A 19957-nucleotide genomic window follows, 5' to 3' on the forward strand; every position below is an offset into this window, starting at 1 on the left:
ATTCATGAGAATACAATAATTTTTTGTGGATACAATTATTACAAATCATATCAATATGATCGGAAACGAACAACAGGCTAGGCCCAAAACTATTCTATTCCCAAATTTAGATAATAAATATGTTAATCGAATAGTAAATAATTGTTGAATTTATATTTATTCTATACCACCATATTTGGAGAAGAAGAAATGAACAAATTTTTGGTCCAAGAGTAATTGAAAAAGGTCATAGATTGTGAAAATGAACTTAAAATATTTACGAGTTAGTAAACTTGACGCTTTTTCGAAGTGAAAAGCTCCAAGAGCTTGACAAGATGGAGGAAAGATTAAAGAGCTGCTTTTTCTAAAAAAAGAAATGCTCTGGTGGACAAACAAGACGTGGCAACACTAGGCTACCAACTCCAAGAAATTATTCGCGATATCAATGATCAATTATTAGTTTATTTTTTATGTTTAAAAAAAGAAAATTTTAAAGTTTTACAAGAAATTATTTCGATTATTCTGTATTTCTTAAGGCTTTTCTAGATATGAATTTTTCCCCACACACGGATTTATAGTCTAAGTGGGGAATAGTTATTTCCTTGATTTGTTTTTGTATAACTATTATTGCTATTAGTTATTTTGTATAACTGATATGTATGTGATTTTTTTTTGTGGAAATAAAAAATTGAATTGAATTATAATCTCTCATTTTAGGAGCTCCATGGCTATTGACAAGAATTAAAAAAAATATATATTGATATAATTCTTAACATATTATATTGATAACAATATAAAATTCATTATTATGAGTCTTGAATAATAAGAATACCGTAATAATAAGAATAATAATATCGAGTGACGAGATCTGGTGTCAGAGTTTTCAGGTCGCAAGTGATCAATTTCAGTGCTTCTGACATGACCTAACGATTGCTTTCTACGCAGCCGGGACCGACTGCTTATCGTGTCCATCCGAAACACGGGAGTGGCCACTACCTCTGTAAACAAACCCATAGTGTACTCTGGTTACGTCAGCAGAGGTAGGGCTCCTACACCAATAAAAACACTAGCTGATATAGATCAGCTGAAATCAACTAATGTGAGTTGGTGTTTCTATTGGTTTAGGAGGTGGTGAGCAGCCCTACCTGTGCTGACGTCAACAGAATGCACTATGGCTTTGTTTACGGAGGTAGTGGAGTGGCCCGAAAAATATCTTGCACTGGCCGGGATTTGAACCCGGGCCTTTGAATTATAAAGCCAGCATATAATCCACTCAACCACGGCCACATCGTAATGAACTTACATGAAATAGGACAGCAACCACAGCCAGTCCCTGAGGATGTTGAAGAGCATGCGAGATGTTGTTGAAGAGTACATTGTGATGCACGAAATGCACTTCTAGTGGCAGTCTGAAATAATAAATCACTTTATTAACAAAACTCAAATATTCTTGAAAGACATTGTTTCACAGATAAGAGAAGATCTATTATGTTAATCTATGCAGTCTATGGCACAGTATATACCTGCTTCTTGAATATAATTTTACTGTACCGTACTGAAGAAAGTAATTGACTGAAATGTATTCTAAGGCATTTTTACAATTTGCGTAAATTTATGTAATAGGTTATAGTAAATAGAAAGAAGTAAGATACCTGACGAATGTCTGAAAACTGGAAAAGATGTCCATAGGACTCCTGTTGAGTATTTTCAATTCAATTTTGTAAACCCACCCAAAACATTTTTAGAAAATATCAATATAAGAAAATTATAAGCTTGTGTAACTATGAACAATCCAGGAATTGGATCGTAATGGTCTATATTCTTATAAATAAACGAAAGAGTTAGATTATACATGCACGGGATACAAAATACATTCATCCAACGGCTGACCAATACATTATGTTCCAACTCAGTAATTCGTTTTTGATAAATTTCAAATTCAAGCAAGACAAAAGATCCCGCCAGGATAGCCGAGCCAACTAAAGCTGGATTCGTTCACAATAGTGACAGTGAAAACTGAAATAGTTATTTGTGCAACTAGTGCGCAAAGTGACAGTTTGCTGCACCGAAAGAAACGTTTACGCCCGAGCCGTAGGCGAGGGCGGAATGGTTTCTTGAGTGCAGCAGAGGAACTTTGCGCACGTATTTCACATTAAGTTTTTCCTACAGTTACCATTGAATATGAAAAGTGGGTAATTATGGGTAAAATTGCCTGAAATCCATCAAATGTTTTTCTGTGTAATTTTATTATTGATAAAAACCTTAATCCTAAAATCCTAAAGTCCTCGTTGTCCTTGGTTATAATATATAATGAATAATAATTAGCGCGTTGTGCTTGGTTGCACCTCTGCTCACTATAGCAGCCACAGCAGTCACTGTTACCAACTTCATTTTGATTTTGCTGCACTGTTGCTCCATATAACCTACTAAGTATTTTGCGTTGCCATGTTGCAAATCTGGAGTGCAGAAAAAGTTTTCCCGCACTAGAGCGGAAAAGTGATTCTTTGCGTTCTGTAATCAGTGCAGCAATGGCCACTTTTCAACGTAACTGTAGGAAAATATAATTCCCACGAGTTCTTATTGGACTATTCCCACTCAGTCCGGCCGAGTGAGTATGAATAATCCCATTGGAACTTATGGCAATTATATTTTCACTGTCAGTATTGTGTGTCAATACAGTTGCACCCTTCAGTCTGATAGCGCTACCTGGTCGTGGGCTCGAATCCCGCTGGTATGCATGGAAGTTTGATCATCTCATCAAATCATCCTCACCCTTTCCATTACCCTCGCACAAGCAAATAGCCATATGGGCATCATTCGAAATAAACAATCTTGTTCACTTTTCATGTTATACACTCTCCCTTTTTCGACTTCCTTGTTGACCGAGCGAAATGAGGTCTAAGATTCAAGTCGACGGTTTGGCATTTCTCTTCATGTTTAAATGTTAATATGTTGCGCATTTACGACGAAACGCGGTAATAGATTTTCATGAAATTTGACAGGTATGTTCCTTTTTAAATTGCGCGTCGACGTACATACGGGGTTTTTGAAAATTTTGCATTTCAAGGATAATATGAAAGGAAAAAAGAGCCTCCTTCATACGCCAATATTAGAGTAGAAATCAGACTATAGGATTATTCATCATAAATCAGCTGACAAGTGATTACACAGATGTGTGGAGAAGCCAGTCTATTGCTGTATTTCCATAAGTTCTATAGTTTCAATCAGGTACTTGTGGATGAGAATACTGCGTGAGGTCTACTGTTCACAGAGCTACTTGTTTATTAAAATGTTAATTTGTTCAAGTGTTGATTTATTAAAAAGTATTGACATTTTAAGGTTAGATCTGTTCACTAGACAACACACTACCTACTATTCTCAATTGTAGTGAACTATACTATAGAATTATTCATCATAAATCAGCTGTCGAGTGGATTATAAATTGCATGCCATGACGCATGCAATCCAATATCTCAATGTAACTTGGTAAAAAATCAGCTGCTGGTGTAGACTATTAATTGCATGCCTCATTGAATGCCATTTTTATGCACTATTAAATGAACTATTGATTGCGTGCAATAACGCATGCAATTAATAACTAAAATAACATAGTATTGAATCATTCCTCAGGATCTTCCAAACGTATTGCCGAAGAACTAGTCTTCACACACAGATCTCAAGTCCATGTGAAGATCATTCCTGAATTAAAGCACTTTGGTTCATGACTCTTCCCTTATAAGTTATGAATCTTAATCATGATTAAAGTACTAGGATGAAGATTTTCTCGATGACAACTTTCTATTTGATTTAATTTTAATTATTTTGTTTTTGTTTTTTATTGTACAAAAATATTATCCTTATGTATGAGTTCTTGTAAAGGTGCGTACATATATACGCTCCGCGAACATGAGCAATTCACTTTTAATCAGCTGATTATATCTGTATTTTTACAGAAACGGTATAATATAATATAGCTATAAAAAGCTTGGCATCAGCTGATTAAAAGTGAATTGCTCATGTTCGCGGCGCGTAAATCTGTACGCACCTTTAGAGTATGTAGAACTGACAGCAGATTGTAAATCATATTGTTTTGTTTTTTTATGAGGAATAAAGAATTTTTTGAATTGAATTGTCTCTCGAACTTTCTCTGCTTTGAACTCGGGCTGTCCTGTTGTCAGTATGTCTTGAAGGAGATTAGCTTTTGATGTTAGCATTTCTGATACACCAACCCCAACAGCCATTAGCCGCTTTCACACCGATATCTCGCCGACACTACATACAGACAGGATTTACTCTGATGGACAGTATAAGAGGTGGCTGCGGTTTATAACTGAGCGAGGTCTACTGTTCAAAGAACTACTAGTATGTATTTCCTTCCTTCTTGTAGCATTTCATAGGTAATCCATGATAATTGCAGTGATAATGATTGTATTAGTTTGTAATACCTGTTGCCAACAATGGTATGCTCAGCCTCCCAATGGAAATGTATTTCATCGAGTTGGTAGACGCCTCGCAATCCTCCAGAGGCAATGGCCACTTCACACTGCTGCTCCACGTTCAACACAACTGCAAATAACACGTTCAATCATTATTATAGACATCTATTCCTACACCAAACTTGAATTTCCAATCAAATTGCAGTTTCACCAGATAGGTATTGTTATTATAGTTTCACCCAAGGTACCTAGAATACAGATACCTATGTATTCTAGAATTCTAGGTAGATTGGTTTCATCTATCACAAATTAGTTTTGGTAACACCATCTCCCGATTGCACTTTCGTCTATTGGATTTTAACCGTGAAGTAATTCCTTAGTAGCTATTCCTTGATATAGTTATTATAGTAGTTATCTCTGCTTGTAACAAAACCAATGCTGCGAGAACCAATAATTAGCGAAGCGAACGACAGTGCGATGACGTCGTTAATCAAAGTTTAATCACGGTTAAATTTAATTATCGTACGTGCAAGCTGGCCCCACCCAGTTGAGCACATTTTTTTTTAATAGGACCAAAAAAATGTGCTGAAAATGTGCTCTTAGAATATACACTTTAAAAAAAATGTGCTCATACCATTGTCCTAAAAAAAGCACATTTAGTGGGTGGGGCCAGTTTCACGCTCAGCCCCACCCACACAAGCAATTTTTTTGAAAGTGGCACAGAAAAAATGTGCTAAAAATGTGCTCTTAGGATATGCATATAGAAAAAAATGTGCTCATCTCATTGTCCTAAAAAAAGCATATTTAGTGGGTGGGGCTGGCCCCACCCACTCAACCGAATTCTTTCAAAATGATACCAAAAAAATGTGCTGAAAATGTGCTCTTAGAATATCATCTTTGAAAAAAATGTGCTCATTCCCTTGTCCTAAAAAAAACACATTTAGTGGGTGGGGCCAGCTTCACGCCAGCCCCACCCACTCAAGGGAATGATTTGAGAATGATACCAAAGAAATGTGCTAAAAATGTGCTCTCAGAATACCCACTTTAAAAAAAATGTGCTCATTCCCCTGTCCTAAAAAAAACACATTTAGTGGGTGGGGCCAGCTTCACGCCAGCCCCACCCACTCAAGGGAATGATTTGAGAATGATACCAAAAAAATGTGCTAAAAATGTGCTCTCAGAATACCCACTTTAAAAAAAATGTGCTCATTCCCTTGTCCTAAAAAAAACACATTTAGTGGGTAGGGCCAGATTCATGCCAGCCCCACCCACTGAAGCAAATAATTTGAGAGTGGTATAGAAAAAATGTGCTAAAAATGTGTTTTTAGAATATGCACTTTCAGAAAAAAATATTCAGAATATGCATTTTTGAAAAAATGTACTCATCTCCATTACATTGAAATTTGACGAGATTCTCAAGTTCAAGCGCGGGGGGAGTGGTGGTGAACATTCCAAGCCTTATATCATGGCTTCTAGTGGAACAATTCTCAAGAACAAGGTATCAAATGAATGTGCTTGTTATGCATTCTCAGAAAATGCAGTTTTCAAAAAATGTGCTCATCTCCATTACATTGAAATTGGACGAGTTTCTCAAATTATGGCGCGGGGGGAGTGGTGGTGAACATTCCAAGCCTTATATCATGGCTACTACTTAATAAAATCTTGAGATCAAGGTATCAACTGAATGTGATCGTTATGCTTTACAAGAATATGCAGTTTTTAAAAAATGTGCTCATCTCCATTACATTGAAATTGGACGAGTTTCTCAAGTTATATCGCGGGGGGAGTAGTGGTGAACATTCCAAGCCTTATATCATGGCTTCTAGTGGAACAATTCTCAAGAACAAGGTATCAAATGAATGTGCTTGTTATGCATTCTCAGAAAATGCAGTTTTCAGAAAATGTGTTCATCTTCATTACATTGAAATTGGACGAGTTTCTCAAGTTATAGCTCTGGGGGAGTGGTGGTGAACATTCCAAGCCTTATATCATGGCTACTAGTTAATAAAATCTTGAGATCAATGTATCAAATAAATGTTCTCGTTATGCCTTTCAAGTATATGCAGTTTTTAAAAAATGTGCTCATCTCCATTACATTGAAATTGGACAAGTTTCGCAAATTATGGCGCGGGGGAGTGGTGGTGAACATTCCAAGCCTCATATCATGGCTTCTAGTGGAACAAATCTCAAGAACAAGGTATCATATAATTGTGCTCGTTATGCATTTTCAGAATATGCAGTTTTTAAAAAATGTACTCATCTCCATTACATTGAAATTGGACGAGATTCTCAAGTTCCAGCGCGGGGGGAGTGGTGTTGAACATTCAAGCCTTATATCATGGCTTCTAGTGGAACAAATTTTAAGAACAAGGTATGAAATAATTGTGCTCGTTATGCATTTCAAGAATATGCAGTTTTTAAGAAATGTGCTCATCTCCATTACATTGAAATTGGACGAGTTTCTCAAGTTCCAGCGCGGGGGGAGTAGTGGTGAACATTCCAAGCCTTATATCATGGCTTCTAGTTAATAAAATCTCGAGATCAATGTATCAAATAAATGTGCTCGTTATGCCTTTCAAGTATATGCAGTTTTTAAGAAATGTGCTCATCTCCATTACATTGAAATTGGACGAGTTTCTCAAGTCCCAGCACGGGGGGAGTAGTGGTGAACATTCCAAGCCTTATATCATGGCTTCTAGTGGAAAAAATCTCAAGAAAAAGATATCATATAATTGTGCTCGTTATGCATTTTCAGAATATGCAGTTTTTAAAAAATGTACTCATCTCCATTACATTGAAATTGGACGAGATTCTCAAGTTATATCGCGGGGGTAGTGGTGGTGAACATTCCAAGCCTTATATCATGGCTTCTAGTTAATAAAATCTTGAGATCAAGGTATCAAATAAATGTGCTCGTTATGCCTTTCAAGTATATGCAGTTTTTAAAAAATGTGCTCATCTCCATTACATTGAAATTGGACGAGATTCTCAAGTTATATCGCGGGGGTAGTGATGGTGAACTTTCCAAGCCTTAAATCATGGCTTCTAGTTAATAAAATCTTGAGATCAAGGTATCAAATAAATGTGATCGTTATGCTTTTCAAGAATACGCAGTTTTTAAAAAATGTGCTCATCTCCATTACATTGAAATTGGACGAGTTTCCCAAATTATGGCGCGGGTGAGTGGTGGTGAACATTCCAAGCCTTATATCATGGCTTCTAGTTAATAAAATCTTGAGATCAATGTATCAAATAAATGTTCTCGTTATACCTTTCAAGTATATGCAGTTTTTAAAAAATGTGCTCATCTCCATTACATTGAAATTGGACGAGTTTCGCAAATTATGGCGCGGGGGGAGTGGTGGTGAACATTCCAAGCCTTATATCATGGCTTCTAGTGGAACAAATCTTAAGAAGAAGGTATCAAATGAATGTGTTCGTTATGCATTTTCAGAATATGCAGTTTTTAGAAAATGTGCTCCTCTCCATTACATTGAAATTGGACGAGTTTCTCAAATTATGGCGCGGGGGGAGTGGTGGTGAACATTCCAAGCCTTATATCATAGCTTCTAGTGGAACAAATCCTAAGAACAAGGTTTCGAATAAATGTGCTCGTTATTTCTTACAAGAATATGCAGTTTTTAAAAAATGTGCCAAATGCATGACTTTGGAATTAGTTGAGTTTCTGAAGTTACATGGTGGATGCTTGTTTGTAACTAGACAAAGCATTTCATCATATATTGCAATATATTTTATCGTCGGCAAATTATAAAACATGATATCTGACATTTTCTCAATTTTGAAATTGCTATACTAAACTCGATCTTCTGAAGGCATTCAATCTTCAATGTTTTTCTAGTAAAAAAATTTTTTGTTCCATTGAAAATTGTTGAAAAAATAAAGTTGTTCTAAGTAAATAAATTGCAAGCTGTTTAAAATTCAGAAAATCAAATATAATAAAATACTGAATGAAAAAGACTAAGATATTGTCAAAAAACCACTGATTTATTGAAATTAGAAAGACCGGCAATATCTTAGTCTTTTTCATTCAATATGAATAATTACCACAATATCAACTTCTCAACTACACAAAAAGTAATAAAATACTGCTCTTGAAATAAAAAAATATATTCATTAAATTTCACCTTTTCTATGCATTGATACTCAGTGCCTTAGTGGAAATTCTTCAATAGTAGGATTAATTATCAAAGTGAGCAATATATTATAATGATTCATTATAACCCAATCACATAGAAGGTTACAAATTATAATTAAATTTCCATGATCTACTTTTACCTACTTCGAAAAGATAGAGGATGTTCCGCCGGCTATGCAGGTCTCAATCTTGCTGTTAAAACCAGAAAGGCTTCTTGATCACTCTAGCTGCCACTTTAAAAAACAGGAAACCCTATTTTATCTTTATCTCAAGTGGAAACTAGGTTGAAATGTAAAATAATTCTGCCTTTTTTAAGTGAGGATGAATGGAACACAAATAATAGGAAGATTCTTTATGAAATGAAAAAGGTTTTATTTACTTAATAATATTTACAAAAAATTGTATTTGTATTTTACAAAATTATAAACTTTATTATACAATTATTCCCAATATATATATTTAATTCACATTGAAATCATAATTTTAAATATACACACATAAAAAATACTATAAGGAAATCGAGTTCATGAATAAATCTTTAATTGAGTTTTCAAATTATTTCCGTGAGTCTTGTACTTATTTATTGTAATAAAAAGATTCAATCATGTATTTACTCAGATTCCTTCAAATATTCAAAGTATACCTTTGTGTATTTTGTTCCTGTTATTGTATTGAAGCAATTTGTAAAATTTTTGTAGAGAAAAGAAATAAATACTGTAATCATTTATATAAATAAAATAATGAATGTAAATTAACAGAATAGGGAATTAATGCTTGACACATCATCACTCCTAAAGAGACAATCGAACTGATTAATTTGAAATTTCTATTGTTATCGTATCGAATTTATAGAATGATACCTACATTCAATTTTTAGAATGGAATTATCGAAGTTAGACTTGATCTATTTGTGCTTTCAACAGACCCTTGCGGAGCAAAGGTTACACCTGCTCGTAATCAATAAAAGTTTTCTTCAATTAACCTGTTTCAACAATAATTTCTTCCTTAAAACTCTTTCACTTTAGCAGGAAGGTTATTTCAATAGCATTAGTGAAAAACAAATATTGAATCAATACATTTGACGAACTTTATAACATTTCACATGGACATGTAAAAATTGTAAACAATTATACACTATTGAATTGTAATTTTTAACATTTCATTAGTTTAACATGAGTTTGTACACACAGTTAATTCAATTATATCATTTTTAATGCAGCAAAACTCGATACCCCTTCTTAATCCAGTCGTCATGTCAAGAATACAACCACCCCAAAACTCCCTAAATATGGATCAATATCTTTTGAACTATGGAATTGGCATTGTTATTAATTTATCACATGATTTTTTAATTATGTGACTCATGGTTTCTCCTGATTCCATTTTGTGTACAGTTTTTTGCCTATCCTGATTTTTTTTAGAATAGAAGATAGAGAGTTTTGCAACTGGAAGAGTCATTTTGGAATCACTTGAGTTTGATTTTCATATCTATTCCATCAGTCCCTGTTTGAAATAATGCATTAGTGTTCTAAATATTTTCCATAAATATATTCTCCGTTGGGTATTATAACAGAGCCCCGTAATACTTTTTCCATTAGTATTACATAACAGCATACATTAATGACTCTCATCTAAATCTATGTGAGTAACCTATCATTACATTTTATACAAAAAAAAAATCAATTCAATACACTCCAGTATTGAAGGCGAGGACCAAAAAGAATATATTTTAAAACTGATACAGGAATAGTTTTTAAACTAAGTGGTATCAGAAAAATAGAAATAATATAACAATAAATTTTTTCAGAAATAATTTTGTTTAAATTATCGGTAAAAAATACAGGAATTGTGATGTATGCTGGAGTGTATCATTTTATAGTGGCTATGAAGGACGCGCAAAAACATTAAAATGAACATGTATAATATGTAAAAAAATCTGGTGTGGTACACTCACACAACTTTCCTTGCTCATATCTGAAACTATGATCAGACTTCTGTACATGTGTATAAATAATAGTTTCAGAGTACTTTTCCTTTGTGTAAACTGTGAAATTCGATGATTTTTTAGTCATTTTTTTAAAGTCGTCAAAACAGCTGTTCTACAGATGAAATAACTCGACTATGTGTTCTTTTTATGAACTGCGCTACCTACCTACCTCATGCATGAGAAGGAGGTTACTAAGTTTATTTCTCAAGGATGGGGTGGACCCCCCCCCCATTAGTTTCCCAGAAAGAAGAATAATGCCAGTTGATAGAGCTGATAAATAACTATACAGGGGATGAATTTGAAAAAAATCGGTCAAGTTATTTTTGAGAAAATCGTGAAAAACATGATTTTTTACTAATTATCCGCCATTTCTCTCAAGAATATTACGGAGCTCCTGCAATTTTCCCAGAAATGAGACTCGTGTCAGTTGATAGGGCTTATAAATATCCATGGTATAAATTTGAAGAAAATCGTTAGAGCCGTTTTCGAGAAAACCAAGGCTTTTTAGTCATTATCCGCCATTTTTCTCAAGCATATTACGGAGCTCCTGAAATTTACCCAGAAATGAGACTCATTTCAGTTGATAGGGCTTATAAATAGCTATCCATGGTATAAATTTGAAGAAAATCCTTAGAGCCGTTTTCGAGAAAACCGTGAAAAACATGGTTTTTTAGTAATTATCTGCCATTTTTTCCGCCATTTTGAATTCAATTTTATTCAATTTCTTATTGTCAGATCCTCTTGGCATAAGGACCTTAAGTTTAAAATTTCAAATCAATCGGTTAATTAGGAATGGAGTTATCGTGTTCACAGACATACACACATACACACATACACACATACACACACACATACACACACACACACACACACACACACACACACACACACACACACACACACACACACACACACAGACCAACACCCAAAAATCATGTTTTTGGCTAAGGGGACCTTGAAACGTATAGAAAACTTGAAATTAGGGTCCTTAATTTTTTTGGAAAGCAATACTTTCCTTACCTATGGTAATAGGGCAAGGAAAGTAAAAAGGAATTTTTATAATCAGTATGTGGTTACCGTGATAAAGCATACGGTAACTATTTATATAGAGTTAGTCATATTTATGTTGGGGTTGGGGACTGTTATTGATATAATACTGTAACTTTCAGGATAAGTTATTGGTCGAATACTCTACCTTTTAACATACAACTGAATTTCAACCCCTGATAAGGGGGTGACTTAGGGGTTGTAACTCGAATATTTTTTCAATGTAAACACCCATTGTGTGATACATCATTTCAAATGCCTTCTTGAAACAAGAAAATAATATCAATAAAAATGTTCTAAGATACTTGTATCCAATATTGCGGCTGAAGTTTATTCAATCCTTCCAAAGCCAAGGCCTAAAACTTCAATCAGCCGTAATTTTGGATATAAGTATCATAGAACAATTTTATTGATGTCATTTTCTTGTTTCAAGAAGGCATTTGAAATGATGTATCACACAATGAGTGTTTACATTAAAAAAATATTCGAGTTACAACCCTCAAGTCACCACCTTATTAGAGGTTGAAATTCAGTTGTATGTCAAAAGGTAGAGTATTCGACCAATAACTTATCCTGAAAGTTACAGTATTATATCAATAACAGTCCCCAACCCCAACATAAATATGACTAACTCTATATAAATAGTTACCATATGCTTTATCACGGTAACCACATACTGATTATAAAAATTCCTTTTTACTTTCCTTTGATACTTTGTTCTTGAGATTTATTCCACTAGAAGCCATGATATAAGGCTTGGAATGTTCACCACCACTCCCCCCGCGCTATAACTTGAGAAACTCGTCCAATTTCAATGTAATGGAGATGAGCACATTTTTTGATAACTGCATTTTCTGAGAATGCATAACAAGCTCAATTATTTGATACCTTGTTCTTGAGAATTGTTCCACTAGAAGCCATGTTATAAGGCTTGGAATGTTCACCACCACTCCCCCCGCGCTGGAACTTGAGAAACTCGTCCAATTTCAATGTAATGGTGATTTTTTTAAAAATGCATATTCTGAATATTTTTTTCTGAAAGTGCATATTCTAAAAACACATTTTTTCTATACCACTCTCAAATTATTTGCTTCAGTGGGTGGGGCTGGCATGAATCTGGCCCTACCCACTAAATGTGTTTTTTTAGGACATGGGAATGAGCACATTTTTTTTAAAGTGGGTATTCTGAGAGCACATTTTTAGCACATTTTTTTGGTATCATTCTCAAATCATTCCCTTGAGTGGGTGGGGCTGGCGTGAAGCTGGCCCCACCCACTAAATGTGTTTTTTTAGGACAGGGGAATGAGCACATTTTTTTAAAGTGGGTATTCTGAGAGCACATTTTTAGCACATTTTTTTGGTATCATTCTCAAATCATTCCCTTGAGTGGGTGGGGCTGGCGTGAAGCTGGCCCCACCCACTAAATGTGTTTTTTTAGGACAGGGGAATGAGCACATTTTTTTAAAGTGGGTATTCTGAGAGCACATTTTTAGCACATTTTTTTGGTATCATTCTCAAATCATTCCCTTGAGTGGGTGGGGCTGGCGTGAAGCTGGCCCCACCCACTAAATGTGCTTTTTTTAGGACAAGGGAATGAGCACATTTTTTTCAAAGATGATATTCTAAGAGCACATTTTCAGCACATTTTTTTGGTATCATTTTGAAAGAATTCGGTTGAGTGGGTGGGGCCAGCCCCACCCACTAAATTTGCTTCTTTTAGGACAATGAGATGAGCACATTTTTTTCTAAATGCATATCCTGAGAGCACATTTTTAGCACATTTTTTCTGTGCCACTTTAAAAAAAATGCTTGTGTGGGTGGGGCTGAGCGTGAAGCTGGCCCCACCCACTAAATGTGCTTTTTTTAGGACAATGGTATGAGCACATTTTTTTTAAAGTGTATATTCTAAGAGCACATTTTCAGCACATTTTTTTGGTCCTATTAACAAAAAATGTGCTCAAATGGGTGGGGCCAGCTTCACGGAGCTTGAAGTAATTCCTTATAGTTGGCCAAACGAAAATGTTTCCCTCAAGGTCAAAGCTTGCTCTTGACACCACCACCCGTCTCTACCAACACTGTTGCCACTTTGTACTAAGGGTGGCTAGTAAGAGAGAAAGTGAATGTGTGTGTGAGAGAGGGTGTGATAGTGAAGTATTGTTATTGTGGGGAGTATTGTTTGTCTTCTCTGTCCAAAAGTGTGATGGGAATCAAATGAGAATTCATGCAAATTGAAAAATGCAGAGTGAAGTGGGCACTACAAGAATATTGAATAAAATAAAAAAAATTACATCACTCCACTTCCAATTGATTATTATAAAAGTCTTCAAGTAACCTTTATGAAGTAATAGCTCAGTTTATAAATAGTTGCATTTGTAAAGAAAAATCTAATCATCATTATGAAATTGGATTCCTCGTTGTCCTTGGTTATAATATATAATGAATAATAATTAGCGCGTTGTGCTTGGTTGCACCTCTGCTCACTATAGCAGCCACAGCAGTCACTGTTACCAACTTCATTTTGATTTTGCTGCACTGTTGCTCCATATAACCTACTAAGTATTTTGCGTTGCCATGTTGCAAATCTGGAGTGCAGAAAAAGTTTTCCCGCACTAGAGCGGAAAAGTGATTCTTTGCGTTCTGTAATCAGTGCAGCAATGGCCACTTTTCAACGTAACTGTAGGAAAATATAATTCCCACGAGTTCTTATTGGACTATTCCCACTCAGTCCGGCCGAGTGAGTATGAATAATCCCATTGGAACTTATGGCAATTATATTTTCACTGTCAGTATTGTGTGTCAATACAGTTGCACCCTTCAGTCTGATAGCGCTACCTGGTCGTGGGCTCGAATCCCGCTGGTATGCATGGAAGTTTGATCATCTCATCAAATCATCCTCACCCTTTCCATTACCCTCGCACAAGCAAATAGCCATATGGGCATCATTCGAAATAAACAATCTTGTTCACTTTTCATGTTATACACTCTCCCTTTTTCGACTTCCTTGTTGACCGAGCGAAATGAGGTCTAAGATTCAAGTCGACGGTTTGGCATTTCTCTTCATGTTTAAATGTTAATATGTTGCGCATTTACGGCGAAACGCGGTAATAGATTTTCATGAAATTTGACAGGTATGTTCCTTTTTAAATTGCGCGTCGACGTACATACGGGGTTTTTGAAAATTTTGCATTTCAAGGATAATATGAAAGGAAAAAAGAGCCTCCTTCATACGCCAATATTAGAGTAGAAATCAGACTATAGGATTATTCATCATAAATCAGCTGACAAGTGATTACACAGATGTGTGGAGAAGCCAGTCTATTGCTGTATTTCCATAAGTTCTATAGTTTCAATCAGGTACTTGTGGATGAGAATACTGCGTGAGGTCTACTGTTCACAGAGCTACTTGTTTATTAAAATGTTAATTTGTTCAAGTGTTGATTTATTAAAAAGTATTGACATTTTAAGGTTAGATCTGTTCACTAGACAACACACTACCTACTATTCTCAATTGTAGTGAACTATACTATAGAATTATTCATCATAAATCAGCTGTCGAGTGGATTATAAATTGCATGCCATGACGCATGCAATCCAATATCTCAATGTAACTTGGTAAAAAATCAGCTGCTGTGTCGACTATTAATTGCATGCCTCATTGAATGCCATTTTTATGCACTATTAAATGAACTATTGATTTCGTGCAATAACGCATGCAATTAATAACTAAAATAACATAGTATTGAATCATTCCTCAGGATCTTCCAAACGTATTGCCGAAGAACTAGTCTTCACACACAGATCTCAAGTCCATGTGAAGATCATTCCTGAATTAAAGCACTTTGGTTCATGACTCTTCCCTTATAAGTTATGAATCTTAATCATGATTAAAGTACTAGGATGAAGATTTTCTCGATGACAACTTTCTATTTGATTTAATTTTAATTATTTTGTTTTTGTTTTTTATTGTACAAAAATATTATCCTTATGTATGAGTTCTTGTAAAGGTGCGTACATATATACGCTCCGCGAACATGAGCAATTCACTTTTAATCAGCTGATTATATCTGTATTTTTACAGAAACGGTATAATATAATATAGCTATAAAAAGCTTGGCATCAGCTGATTAAAAGTGAATTGCTCATGTTCGCGGCGCGTAAATCTGTACGCACCTTTAGAGTATGTAGAACTGACAGCAGATTGTAAATCATATTGTTTTGTTTTTTTATGAGGAATAAAGAATTTTTTGAATTGAATTGTCTCTCGAACTTTCTCTGCTTTGAACTCGGGCTGTCCTGTTGTCAGTATGTCTTGAAGGAGATTAGCTTTTGATGTTAGCATTTCTGATACACCAACCCCAACAGCCATTAGCCGCTTTCACACCGATATCTCGCCGACACTACATACAGACAGGATTTACTCTGATGGACAGTATAAGAGGTGGCTGCGGTTTATAACTGAGCGAGGTCTACTGTTCAAAGAACTACTAGTATGTATTTCCTTCCTTCTTGTAGCATTTCATAGGTAATCCATGATAATTGCAGTGATAATGATTGTATTAGTTTGTAATACCTGTTGCCAACAATGGTATGCTCAGCCTCCCAATGGAAATGTATTTCATCGAGTTGGTAGACGCCTCGCAATCCTCCAGAGGCAATGGCCACTTCACACTGCTGCTCCACGTTCAACACAACTGCAAATAACACGTTCAATCATTATTATAGACATCTATTCCTACACCAAACTTGAATTTCCAATCAAATTGCAGTTTCACCAGATAGGTATTGTTATTATAGTTTCACCCAAGGTACCTAGAATACAGATACCTATGTATTCTAGAATTCTAGGTAGATTGGTTTCATCTATCACAAATTAGTTTTGGTAACACCATCTCCCGATTGCACTTTCGTCTATTGGATTTTAACCGTGAAGTAATTCCTTAGTAGCTATTCCTTGATATAGTTATTATAGTAGTTATCTCTGCTTGTAACAAAACCAATGCTGCGAGAACCAATAATTAGCGAAGCGAACGACAGTGCGATGACGTCGTTAATCAAAGTTTAATCACGGTTAAATTTAATTATCGTACGTGCAAACGGGTCCACATTCGCTATACAGTTTAGTGCGATTCACTTTGTCAGAATTAGTTAAATGGGAGGCTTTGATGTTATTCATGAGGAATGATGACAGTTTCAAGTGAATGTCAACAAAAGTAGTTTAATCAAACAGTGGCTAATTTATGCTGGCTAAACTGAAGGACCGGTTGGTTGGAAATTATTGTTAATTTACCAAATAATGTTTAGGCTATTGTTTATAAATTTGGGATTCGAAGTTCAATTGCTCATCGAAAGTGATCTGTTTATTCCGTGTGTTGTAGAACATAAGTTCACGATTGAACTATTCTAGTATTAGGCTATCTAGATAATTTCCTTTCGTTTCAAAATGTGTTTGTATTCAATAAATTGAACTTGGGGCCGGTTTCCGAGCTCAGGATTTAGATAAGTTCTAGACTTTAAACAGCTGGAGTCAGAAAATTGGCTTTTCAAAACTGGGCGTAGTCGTAGTTTTTATGATAATCTTTATTTTCTCATTTCTAAAATAAACTGGAAACGTTTTTCCTTGACGAAATGAAACATTCCTAAATAATCCAAAATAGCTGAAACTTTACACTATTTTATTTTGTGTTCAATTTCCTAGTTTTTCTAAATTTAATTTAATCGATACTACGTTCCGTTTTGGAAAGCCAATTTTCTGACTCCAGCTGTTTAAAGTTTGAACTTAGCTAAATCCCGAGCTTGGAAACCGGCCCTAAATGTATATAACCTGATATCGTAGGACTTTGGTTAATTTGATTGTGTTCTTATCACGGTACCGGTACCTCAATATTGTATTGCTCAATCAATCAATAAATGAGAATGTGACGAAATATTCCTCTACCAAATATTAGAGGAAGATGACCTTGATTCATAAATAGTAAAGTATATTGGAATCAAAAATATGTCGATTGTCTAAATCAAATAACGTCTACTGAGAGTCTAGACCGACTTTCGTCATTAGTGAGGTCCACGTTATATGGCAGTGAAGAAAGATAGGAGAACAACGTTGCTGATCCTCTTTCTTGTCAATGCCTTCTGTAGACGGTAGCTGATGCAGGTTCATTGATGTTATATTAACTGTTCATTCTCGTTTAAAATAATCAATTACATTGTATTAACCAAGAAAATTTTTTTTCGATAATTTCATAATGAATCTACATAATTAAGATAAAATATTTTGTAAATAATGATTAATTCTGTATTGTTAGAAGACGATCTGGCAACAGAGCAAAGCGAGGAAGAGATAGCGCTAATCGCTTTGTTGATTGATAGACAAGGATAGCAATACCATTGCTAAACAAACACTGCTATTATAACGTGGACCTCACTATAGTCAAGGCTTTTGGGTTCTTTCCAAGTTCTACAGAGTAGATGCTTATCATAAAATGTACATTGATGGTTTTCATTTTTGGTTCATTGATGGTTTTCTCCAAACGACTTCATATTTCTCGTTCAATTACAATTTGCTCCTCTTCAAAATTGTATGAAATCGAGTTACTGAACGTTCTGGTAGGCCTATAAATAGATTTTCAATGGTTGAATGGCAAGTACATGAATTTAGAGTGAATGATTTACCGGTGTGTCCATTGTTGGATAGATTGGCCTGCACAGGTCTGTCGTATCTGAGGAAGATGAGTGGCTGAGTCACCTCCACTTTGGCCTTTTCCTCGTCGAGATCCACCGGTGACTGACGCTTTCCATCCCTACACACTCCGGTCCAACCTGGAATCATCACAATTCAAATTAAAAATTTAAATTTATTCAAATATAGTTGGTTCAGTCACGAGGAAAAGCTTGAAATTTTAGCAGCGTGAAGGCTTCCGAGTTTTTTGTCATTACTGAACCATCTATAATGTAGGTGGGCTTATCAGGAGAGGATAAACAATTTGGTGGGAGGGGTCATCGCTTCAGCCAAGGAATCTGGAAGTTTAGAAAGTATTAAGAGACTCAAGCTGCGAACAAATTATGAGTTTTATATTTTTGATGATCCCAGAATAATGTGAGAGAGGTTATTCTTGATGGAGAGAGAATTGAATTGAATAATTTCCTTTGTTGATTGATTGAGTACTTTATTTATGTAGATTACAATATATACTGGCTTATACACTTATATACAATAGCTTACAATACAGCAAAATTATGGATGAATTTACAAAATATAAATTAAGAAAAAATTATTGAGCTGCATATAATATGAAAAAAAAAAAACAATTTGTAATAACTATAGATAAAATAGATAATATTGTTATGCATCTAAATAAATTGGCGGAGCTTTGGACATATCAATGTCCATTCTTCGGGAAGAATATTCAAAATATCCTTCCCACTAACTCTCTACCAAAAGAGAGAGAGATGGACTGATTGATTGAGTACTTTATTTATGCAGACTATAAAAGACTACAATAAATTCTCTATTACCTTTCGTAATAATTATTTTTGGGGGAAAACTTTGACTGTGATGATTAATAAATATAGAGGTATTCTAAAAATGAATCTTAAATTATAGTCATGCTTACGAAATATAATTATTTTAAACAAGATTTTTCAAAAACAATAATAATAATAATGAATTTGAAATAATTTATTCTAATTCTGCTGTTTTACAACACCATCTAATACGCTTCATACTTGACCTTTCCAATATGATGTACCAGTTCATGTAGGTTTACAGTGAGATTCATGTTATAATGGTAGTGGAAATGGAAAAAATAGGAAAAAAACGTTGCCGATTCTCTACCTTCCATAGAGTATAGCTGATACCGATCTAATGTCATATCAACTGTTCATTCTTGTTGAAAACAATCAATTATATTTCATTCGTCATTCGTAGAGATTTTTTTCTAATAATAATAATATCGAGTGACCTGGCTGGCTCAGGTCTAGTGTCAGAGTTTTCAGGTCGCAACTGATCAATTTCAGGGCCTGTGACATGACCTAACGACTGCTTTTCAGGCAGCCGGGACCGACGGCTTAACGTGTCCATCCGAATCACGGGAGTGGCCCGAGATAAATATCTTGCCAGGGCCGGGATTTGAACCCGGGCCTCTGAATCGTAAAGCCAGCATCTGATCCACTCGACTACGGCCACTCCTAACTATTTAATCATACATTTCCATATTTGAGATTATTATGAATATTCTTATATTTAATTGTATTTCATAATTGTTGAAAAACAACCTGGCATCGTTGCGGAGGTAGAAAAGGATAGCTCTATCTGCTTTGTCGAATGATAGACAAGGATAGCATAGATAGCAACAC

The 19957-nt window shown here is 35.1% G+C and overlaps 1 protein-coding gene across 1 annotated transcript in view; it reads right to left on the reverse strand.

Annotated features, from left to right (window-relative positions):
* The window catches only part of LOC111058420 (carbonic anhydrase), a 46180-nt gene that overhangs the window by 4969 nt on the left and 21254 nt on the right, over positions 1–19957 (reverse strand). Inside the window, exons 3-7 of the mRNA XM_039431323.1 lie at positions 18275–18421; positions 16091–16296; positions 14504–14516; positions 4425–4545; positions 1283–1388 (exon numbers count right to left, since the gene is read on the reverse strand). Coding sequence (XP_039287257.1) covers positions 1283–1388; positions 4425–4545; positions 14504–14516; positions 16091–16296; positions 18275–18421 — 593 coding nt within the window. The remainder of the gene's footprint in view (positions 1–1282; positions 1389–4424; positions 4546–14503; positions 14517–16090; positions 16297–18274; positions 18422–19957) is intronic.

Source organism: Nilaparvata lugens, chromosome 6 (assembly GCF_014356525.2).
Source record: "Nilaparvata lugens isolate BPH chromosome 6, ASM1435652v1, whole genome shotgun sequence".
Classification (NCBI taxonomy): domain Eukaryota; kingdom Metazoa; phylum Arthropoda; class Insecta; order Hemiptera; family Delphacidae; genus Nilaparvata; species Nilaparvata lugens.